Genomic DNA, 10,506 nt, shown 5'->3' on the forward strand with positions numbered 1-10,506 from the left:
GATAGGTGAGATAAACCAGACCACACAGGGGCACATTAAGATATCACTCTTTTTCAACATATAAGATGACAGTTATGTGGTATAATTCAGCAGAAAAGAAAACAACTATTGAGGAGCATTTTGCAAATTATAAATAAGCACTGCAATAACACGGTTGCATAAGAGTGCACATCCTGTAAGCTACATTTTTCTACACCTCAGTTTCATCATATAGTTCTTCTAGGTCCTTATCTGCCAGAATTATCTTACCAGCAATTTTAATAATCTAGATTTAATTAAATGAGTGCTCAGATCACATGGAGCGATTTTGCATGATTATAAACACATAGCCACATTACAGAGAGTCTAAAGTTTGTAATACTTATTTGTAACTGGACATTTAACACACAGCACAATGCAATATATCCTATAATATAATGACTGTCACTTAAAAAAATAAACATATAGCTTAAATAGGGAAACATCTCTCTTTAACCCATGTTCTTATATCCGTGGATCAATAAAATACAGACTTGAGAGACGATACCTGCTTTTACTAAGAACTAGTAATCACAACATTTCAATGGTAAATGGCTGGTCCTTATATAGTACCTAATAAAGCCCAAGGACTCTACATCACATTCAGTAATTCATCAAGTCATATTCATATTTCTAACCATAGGGACCATGAGGCACACTGGTATAAACAGGCCTTCTGACTACAATCTCTAGGCAGTGTGGGGAACCTGTCTTGCCCAAGGACACCCACTAAGATGGACAAAGTTGGGGTTCAAACCTGCAACACTCTGGTTATGAGACAAATGTCTGCTTCCTGTATCGCTTTAATACCTGAGATTAGGGGAATGATAGTGGGTTCTCTATGAATTTGCAGACATTAACATTTTTTGCCAGTGAAAGGGGAAAAAATGTTGTGAACCTATTGTGTGATAAAAAATTTAAACTAATCAGTCATTAATGACATTCATTACCTTATCTTAAATGTTTTTAACTTTTCTAATTCGCAATGGAAAGTATATTTTGCCCCTATAAAAGAAAAAAGACCTTATAAACATATCCATTTTAATATTGACATCTTGAGAAAGCAAAACTTCCTTGATGTTGCACAACCTACTCTTTACCAGAAGACCCTGGGATAAGATGCAGCGCTTGAAACAGGCATAACCACAAGAGTTATCAGTTCCTCCGAAAGTCAGTGCATATCTTGATTTAAAATAATAATAATTAAAAAAAACTCACTTCCAACTAAACTGTCTTTATCGTAGATTTAACTCTCCTCTTTGCAACATGGTTTCACCAACAGTTAAGTGAGATTTATATTTCAAAATTAAGCATTTATTATACTCCAGAAAGTATATTTAGAGTTGCTGAGTTTAGACAGACGTGCAGACTATGGAGCAGAGATGAGTCACAGTGAACTAGACTCCAGACTTAAGGGTAAAAAAGTATACTTTTCTTTTTTTAATATGCTGGAGTGTGATCTTTTTTTTTCTTTTGTTAACAAGTTCACCGGCTTTCTGAGAAACGGAAGTATCTTGTGGCTTTGCCTGTTCCAAGTAAATTTTGCTTTCTTTAAGGGTGGTCTAGTAAAGCATGTTACAAAAGTTTACATAAAAAGTTTTCAAACTTGGAAAATGTGTTTTAACATGCTGTTCTGTGTTTTATTTTGGACACTAGCGCTTGCAATCTTTTTTTAGTACATTGTTACTAAGCCTTGGTTTAAAGTATTTTTGTCAACAAAAAGGGGGTGTTTAGATTATAAGCAATATTTTCAAAAGGAGAGCATTGTGGCTCTTGTAGGGGGCATTTACTAGAAATTGGCATTGTAAAGTGTAGAGTGAGGAAAATAAGTATTTGAAAACTGCTATTTTGCAAGTTATCCACCTTAGAAATAATGGAGGGGTCTGATATTGTCATAGTAGGTGCATGTCCACTGTGAGAGACATGATCTAAAAAGAAAAAAAAGAAAAAATCACAATGTATGATTTTTTTCACTACATATTTTTATGATCCAGCTGCAAAATAAATATTTGAACACCTGTCTATCAAAGACCTGTTAGTGTGCCTTCAAAATATCCACCTCCACTCCTTTCATTATCCTAAATTAGATGCACCTTTTTGAGGTCGTTAGCTACATTAAGACACCAGTTCAACCTATACAATCTTTTACAATACAATTTCATCATCGCTGGTGATTTTTAACCAGGCTAACTTGAAGACTGTTCTCCCTACAAACATGTGGACTTGCAACTCAGAGTGAAAACATTTTAGACCTGGTTTATTCGAACATCAAAAATGCATTCAGAGCAGCCCCTCACCCCCACCTCGGGTCATCAGATCACCATCTGTCATGCTAATTCCTGCACATACGCCCCAGCTGATCAGGGGTAAACCAACAGTTAAAGAGGTCCGTGTGTGGTCTGAGGGCGCCATGGAGACACTCCAAGACTGTTTTGAATGCTTTGACTGGAACATCTTCAAGGCTGCAGCAACATATGATAACTTGTTAAATATTGATGAGTATGCCTTGACTGTGTCAGCCTACATTTACAAATGCATTGAGGACGTCAGCATCAAAAACAAACATCACCACCCGGGCCAACCAACCACCCTGGATAAATGGAGAGGTTCAGAAATCGCTAAAAGCATGGAATTCAGCTTTCAAGTCTGGTGATAAAGAGGTACTAAGTACAGCGCGTGCCAATTTAAACCGTGCAATCAGATCAGCGAAGCAGAACCACAACCACAACCAGAAGATCCAGGATCTTTTCCACGATAAAAGCAACACCAGGAGGATGTGGAAAGACTACAACCCCCCCCCCCCCCACCTGTAGATAGATCAAAAACTGACTTCCTAAATGAACTGAACACAGGTTTGAGGCACTAAACAACACTCCAGCAGTGAAAGCCGTTCCACACCAGGGGGAGCAGACACTAAAGCTGGACGAAGCTGAAGTGAGGAAAACTCTGAGGAGAGTTAACCAAAGGAAGGCCCCAGGGCCTGATAACATACCTTGGTGGATGAATAAGGAGTGTGCAGATTAGCTGGCTGGTGTCCTCACAGACATTTTTAACACCTCGCTGGACTGATCCGTAGTGCCAGCATGTTTCAAGTCTACCACCATTATTGCCATTGATTTTCTCAGGTGTTCAAATACTTAATAGCAGCTTAATAATACAAATAAATTGTTAAAAAAAATTATACATTGTGATTTCTGGATATTTATTTTTTTTAGATTATGTTTTTCACGGTGGACATGCACCTACAATGACATTTTCAGACTTCTCCATGATTACAAAGTTTGAGAACTTGCAAAATAGCAGGGTGTTCAAATACTTATTTTCCTCACTGTATAATGAATATGCAAAACAATACCAGTCTAAACTTTGAATTGCAAACAAAAAAACAGTGTTCTGCAACATTAAAACACACACTGCAATTGGCTTTTCTCAATGTTACTGTCAGCTTTTTGAGGCCCATTCGCCTGCCTTCATGTAAACACAAGTCACATGTCAGAGAATAATCTTGTGTCCATTGCTTTTACCCTTTCACCTTTCATGGGATTAACAGTAAGAACTCTATCCACATATTTTTTCTTCATCTTGTGCATCTCTACTCTATTCTTGCTTGAAAAACTTTTCTACACTATTAGCAGAATCTTTCTCATGTAAAGTCTTTTGAACCATCTTGCCACTGAAATGTGCTCCCAGAATTTACACAGTGGAAAAAAACAAAAACAAATGAAAATAAAAGAGATGATCAGTCATTTTGATTTCAGTTTCACAAAACACACAATTATGACCAATACCAAATTATAGTCTTACACAACTTGTTGGGTGATTTATACTGTATATTACACCTTTGAAATTGATTTATCTTGTAAAAGGGAAGAATTATAGTATTAGTTCTTAAAGTAAAGTGCTTAATGGAGATTCTGCTTGACTGTGTTGGAAAGAAACGATTTTACTAATAACTTTGTTTAAACAAATCTTATCTAGAAAATGAACCTCACAAATGTGCAGAAGATATATTTAGACCAAAAGTCATGGTAAAAAAACAGTCTGTGGTAATTTAACAGGTGGGTTACTGACCAGATATTTCTATCCATCTAATGTTGTAAAATAAGACACTTTCTATTTAAAGTGACATATTCGTTATTTATCTTTTTTTCAAAATGAAGCTGAAGTTCAATTAATTAAGATATTTAGTATATCTAATATATATAGAGTTATATTATCGAAATAATACATTTGGCCAATTATTTCCTTTTACTTAAGTATGATATTTTAAATATTGTCAGGTCTCTTTGTAGCCACATATTAAGCTTAGATTAAGCAATATAGTTTTGGAGTTTAAATATTGGTTAACTTGGTAATATTAGAGTTGGTTGAAATGGTTCACTTATTCTTGGTATATAGATCCCTAGTTATTTCATAAACTGTTTAATGGAAATATTATAGACATTAACATTTTAGAATGTTATAAACATTAACAATTTACATGATATACATAGGTCATGTATGGTCTTTTCACATGTATTACTATTACGAGTTTATCCTAATGCTTTGGTAAATTGAATCGTCAAGATTAAATATTTTGGGAAGTTTTTTTTTTTTTTTTTAGGAACAAAGTCTGTCATCTGCTAGCTGATTCATAACAATCTTTTTATGATTGGGAATATTCAAGTATTTTTAAAGGGATTGCTGGCATGTGTGACAGTAGTGTCAAGCCAGTGTAATAGTAAATAAAAAAGGGGAGATCTTACTGCCTTGTTTACTCAAAATGTTCCATTCATGGATGCGATTTAGCTAGTTTTGTCTCTAGCAGTCTCCAGCAGTTTTGTCTCTAGCAGTACCATGTGGAAAAATGTATTTTCCTTGAATGGACCATTCATCTGAATCCTGAGAGAAAAAAGGTTGTTCAGATATTAATTTGACACTGCTCTCTGGTGGTCAGAATCTGTTATTGTGAATTCTTGAAACAAAAAGCAAGACATAAGTATTTCACTAAAGATCAATTATATTTTATTTATATATTGTCATTGTACACACATGTAATCCCAAAGCACTTCACAGGGTAAGTTCAATCAAATCATATAGACAGATTCGTTAAAAGTGTTCTATATAAGGAAACCCAGCAGATTGCATTGAGACATAGACTTTGCAGAACTCTTGAATGAGAGAGACATTTGCATTGTTTTGGTAACTTTGCAGCAATCCCTCATACTGAGTATGCATGTAGCAACAGTGGAGAGGAAAAGAAACTCCCTTTAACAGGACGAAAACCTCCAGCAGAACCAGACTCAGCATGAATGTACCAATTTACCATCTTCAGGGGGTTTAAGAAGACAGCAGACACACAAAAGTAACACAGAGGCACTGATCCATACATTGTAGCAGGGTTGTCAAAACTATTTATACAAGAAAAGCATAGATCTTTAAACGCTGTATCTGGATACAATACAAATTCAGCATGGTATTGATAATGCATATATTTCTTCTAATTTTAGATATCTGGATTATTTGCACCTTAAAATAATAATCCATCCATCCATTTTCTAATGCTTAGTCCTCGTCAGGGCTGTGGTGGGGCTGGTGCCAGTCTACAGGTTAGAGGGGAGGTAAATCTGGACAGGTTGCTAGTCTGTCACAGGGCAACACAGAGACCCGCAAAGACACACAACCATGTACACACACACTCCCACCAAGGACAAATTAGAGAAGCCAGCTACCCTAACAGTCATGCTTTTAGACTCGGACGAAGCCTGAGTACTCCTGTTGCTCCTAAAAAATAATAGCTCAGACAAATTTAAAAGATTGTTAGTTTATTTATTTATAGTTAGATTTGCTTTTTTTTTAGTCTTTTTTTGTTTTTTGTATTTATTTGCACACTAATTTAGCTATCATGTATGACTGTGGAACAGCATATTCCATGATGAGATTGAAAGAAGTAAGTTTTTCATGCTATATTTAGATATTTTATCCCCACGGTATCGAAAGTGGTATTAGTATTGACATTTCTTGGGTGTTTATATCCATTTAGAAATTTTATTATCACGACAACCCTACTTTATACAGTATATTAGAAAATGTGATAATAGACAAGCTTCATGGGTGTTTTTGTCATGTGAAATAAACATAATAAAGCAGATGGGCCTGAATCAGATGTTAAGATAACAGAATGAAAGAGACCACATACAGATAGTTACAGCAAAAGCTCAAGTAACACTTCTATGAACAAATCAGGTAGAAATACTGAAAAAACAGGGACAACTGTATCGTCCATAAAAATGAAGTTATTGACAGCAACAGCCAAGCTGATGCATCGCTCTTAAGACAGTGTCATAGCTAAACAAAGCACCAGACCAGATGTGGCTACTATGCATTGAGAAGTTAGTAGTTGAACTAATAAATATTGCAAAATGGGAGAATAGAGTTTCAGTGAAGCAAGGTGATGAAAAGTGGTCCCTATGTCCTCCAGCAGCCTAAGTCTATGGCAGTGAAACTATGGAGAGATAGAGCTCTCTTCAACTTCAACTTCAAGAGCTATTAAGCAGATTTTATTTTATGCCTATTTTAAAACTTAGACAGGTTGTCTGGCTCATGGTTTAAAAGCGGAATTTGGTGCCACAGGAGAGGAATGTAATAACTTGAATATCTACCTCCAATTTCTAGGAACCACTACTAAACCTGCAGATTGTGAGAGAAGTGCTCAGTTAGGAACATAAGGAACATGTCAAAACTTTGAGGTATTTGTTTTTGGTTTTATGGATTCTTGATTGCTCTAATCATGTTGGGTTGTTCTTGTGTCAATATTTAACTTTTGTTGTTCAGTTTTAGTTATGCCTCAGTTACCTAATTAATATTATCGTTTCCACCCTCTTCACACAATTAGTTCTTTGTTTTCTTCTGTTGCTGTAAATGTTCTTTAATATAGGTGGCTGTTTTAATATTAGTCATTATTTGATTTATTTTCAGAGGTCACATCAATTAAAAAACTTGCTAAATAACAACATTCTAATTAAACTGGACCAACTTGGATCAACTGAAGGCTGCATTTTGTGTTCTTCATTATAGTGCAGCCCTGAGGTATTTTCCTTTGTTTTAATGCAAAACTACACAGATTTACGGACAAAAATTAGCATCTTAATCTTAAAGTGTACAGCCTCATGGTTCTGTCACAGCTTGACGATTTAGCCAGCGTATGCCGACATACGAAGAAATTGGCAAAACACCAGAGTAAGTTGGATAAGTTATGGGCAAGTGTTGTATAAGTCAGGAGCAGTGTTGTATTTGACAGCAATCTTAAATTTGGTCTTAGTCTTCAGCACGAAAACTATTCTAAGTCTTAGCCGCGTTTCAGTCATTACGAAATGTGATACTTTTAGTGGGTTTTATTTGACTAAAACTTTAAAACGTTTTAGTCTAGTTTTAGTCAGTTTTATGTTTCAAAAATAAGTTCACCTTTACAATTTCAATTAAAAACCTTTTTTTTTTTTTTTTACCAGACTGACAGCTCTATCCTAGATACTACAATTGCTAGGTTTAGAATGCTGTCATGTAGTTCATCATTGCTGTTTGGCAGACAACTTTGATTATATAGAATTAAATTAAACTTTTTTTTATAAATTACTTTATACAAAAGTATCTCCCAAAAGCTGTGAAAATAGCAGATCTAGTTTTTCCAAAAATGTTGGATTTTTGAAGACGTTTTGTTTCCCATTTGAAAAGAAAAGAAAAAAGTCTCAGTCACGCCTTCCCACCCTCATGCCCCCCACACACCACACAGTCTCTCTGAAGATGAGGAAAAAAAAAAAAAAAACGCAGACACACATTCACACATAGCACTTACATCCAATAATCCCAGGACCAAGGACCTGGCGGCACCGGTGATCGGATGACCCAATAAGTGAACCTAAAATCCGGATGGAAGGGGAGGAACTGTGACACCAGCACACTAACCCATCTCGTTCCTACTCGTGCCTGGCCGCCCCGCACCCAGACAACCGCCAGCAAAAGCATGTTGGGCAGCACACGCCCCGCACAGGCCACCTAACCAGAGACCCCCACCCCCCCTAAATAATTCACCCAGTCATTTCCTCCCTTCAATTTGCTTTTCGTACACAAAAGCACAAACTTATTTCTTTGTGTTCAGTGCCTCCACTTTGACCCTCAGTACACACAAACCACACCTCACCAAGTTGCTGAAAGTCAAAGAACAAAATCAAAAGTCAAACCTCCTTTGTTCCGTAGTTCTTTCCCATTGATAAAGCCACTTCATTTAAGGAGGATCCCTTCAAAAGCCAAAATAAAAGCCTCAGTTCTGAATAGTTTTTTTCTTTGCCCAAGGTTTGCGCTTGTTATCCTATGGTTCGCTTGTTTGCTGTGTGACATAAGTACAGAAACAGTTATTTGAGTTAAGAGCAGAATATAAGAGCAGTTCCCATGCTTTGTCTCTCCAGCAGTGACCATCTTCTGCATCTGTGCATTCTTCAAGGACACAAGCTCTAACCTTAGAAGGTAATGTCTCATCTATTTTTTAAATATTTCATTTGCTGCGATGGATGTTATCTTCTCAGTAGGATGAACAATAAAAAGAAAGTTTCAAACTGTTTCCCAACTAATCTTTTCCTTTGCTTTTAGCCATGGCTTTCCAGTCTAATGTTATCAACACACAACCTACCAATGCCAGACAATATGCAGTAACTACTGCACGTTCTTCAGAGTGGAGTACAAGTGTGTTCGACTGCTGTGATGACTGTGTCATCTGTAAGAGTTTTCATTGGATTTTAAAAATAAGCTGGTCACACTTCTCCATAGTTTAGTTTAAAATTCTTTAACCTGCTTTTCACCTACAGGTCTATGTGGAGCATTCATCCCATGCATCCTTGGTTGTAATGTGGCCCGGGACAACGGAGAGAGCTGCTGTCTACCTTTTCTCCCAGGAGCATTGATTGCTTTAAGAACAAGCATCCGCCACAAGAACAACATTGAAGTGAGTTTGGAAAAGCTGTTAGAAAAAGAAAAAAACAAAAAACAAATATTAATTTCAAAATGGTATACATTCTTTACACTTTTATATCTATAGTTTTTGTATGTTAAGAAAAGTATTTGTGTGTAACATTTAAATGAATATTTTTGTAATTGTAATGATCTCTTTGAATTTTAGGGCTCGGTGTGTAATGATTGGTTGGTCATGGCCTGCTTGCCTTTATGTGGACTATGCCAGATGGCACGAGAGCAGAAGATAAGGGGATAAACTGATCACTGACTAATTATTTAGAATAATAAGTTAGAATTTGTATATTTGTCTGATCTGAAACTTGTTTTTGAACATTTCTTAACTATAACTATACCTATTTTGTATCATTAACATTTCTTACTATTGTGTAACATTCTATATATGTTCTGAAATAACAATGTTAATAATGTGAGGTGGAGGCAGAACAAAAAATAAACCAATTATGAACAATGAAGGATATGGACATTTAAAGCAGTATTGACCTTTTCTTTTGCCCTGATAGTTTTGGACATTTAAGACTCGTATTTATTTAGGTATGCAAACAAAAAAAGAACAAACAAACAAAAAAACAACATAGAATACTATTTAATTTTCAATTAATCATGTTTCAATAACACATAAAATTGTCTTTATAGGAATAATTCTCTGTAATTGTACTTACACAATCACCAGTATTTCAATAAAACAAGAAATAAATTGTGTTTTGTGGGTTCAATTACTTTTACATCAGGAACTGGGCTGCAACCCTCTTCTTCTTTCTGATTAAGTACGTGTTAATAAATCACATGTTAGCAGAGCTCTCTGCAGGGTCAAGGTGAGAGGAACTGGTTACATACAAGGTAAGGAAGCGTATTAACAAGCTTGAAATATGAAAATTGTCAGTCTCAAACCCTAAATGAATTCATTTGTGAAGTACTATACAGTAAATATGAATCTATTGTTTTTATCATCACCTACTGAGAGTAGGTATATATATATATATATATATATATATATATATATATATATATATATATATATATATATATATATAAAACTGTAACTGGAGAGTGTAACAAAAGTAATTTTGCTCTGGGATTATTAAAGTATTTCTGATTCTGATTAAATGTAGTTTGAAGCCAGCAATTAGACCAATAGGGATTTCTCTTTTAGATTCCATATGATGACTGATCATGTTTTATGTATGTCATTTTCATATTGCAAGTGCTTCTTCCCAGTTTAAGCAGGAGAAATTAAATACTACAAGAGTGTAGCAAAGAATATGAAAGGGCAATAATGTGTTACTCCATGCTCCAACCAATCAAGGAAAATGTCTCTTCAGCAATTTCTCTGTCAGTTAATATGACTATAACACATGAGATGTAAAACAAGTGCTATCAATGAAAACACCGTATGTAGCTAGATATCAGTAATTAAAAAAGATTAGCATGAGCAGCAAACCCTTGGTTAATTTCTATAGGGAGAGAAATTACACACCATTCAGGGAG

The 10,506-nt window shown here is 35.4% G+C and overlaps 1 protein-coding gene across 1 annotated transcript; it reads left to right on the top strand.

Annotated features, from left to right (window-relative positions):
* The first annotated feature begins 8,353 nt into the window (after positions 1-8,353).
* Positions 8,354-9,711, top strand: cnfn (cornifelin). Its single transcript, XM_038284430.1, has 4 exons — positions 8,354-8,517; positions 8,641-8,766; positions 8,856-8,992; positions 9,167-9,711. Exons 2-4 carry the CDS (start codon positions 8,643-8,645, stop codon positions 9,254-9,256), a joined length of 351 nt encoding a protein of 116 aa, XP_038140358.1. The 5' UTR covers positions 8,354-8,517; positions 8,641-8,642; the 3' UTR covers positions 9,257-9,711.
* Positions 9,712-10,506: the final 795 nt, after the last annotated feature.

This window comes from Cyprinodon tularosa, unplaced genomic scaffold (assembly GCF_016077235.1).
Source record: "Cyprinodon tularosa strain WSP-4 unplaced genomic scaffold, ASM1607723v1 ctg2, whole genome shotgun sequence".
NCBI lineage: Eukaryota > Metazoa > Chordata > Actinopteri > Cyprinodontiformes > Cyprinodontidae > Cyprinodon > Cyprinodon tularosa.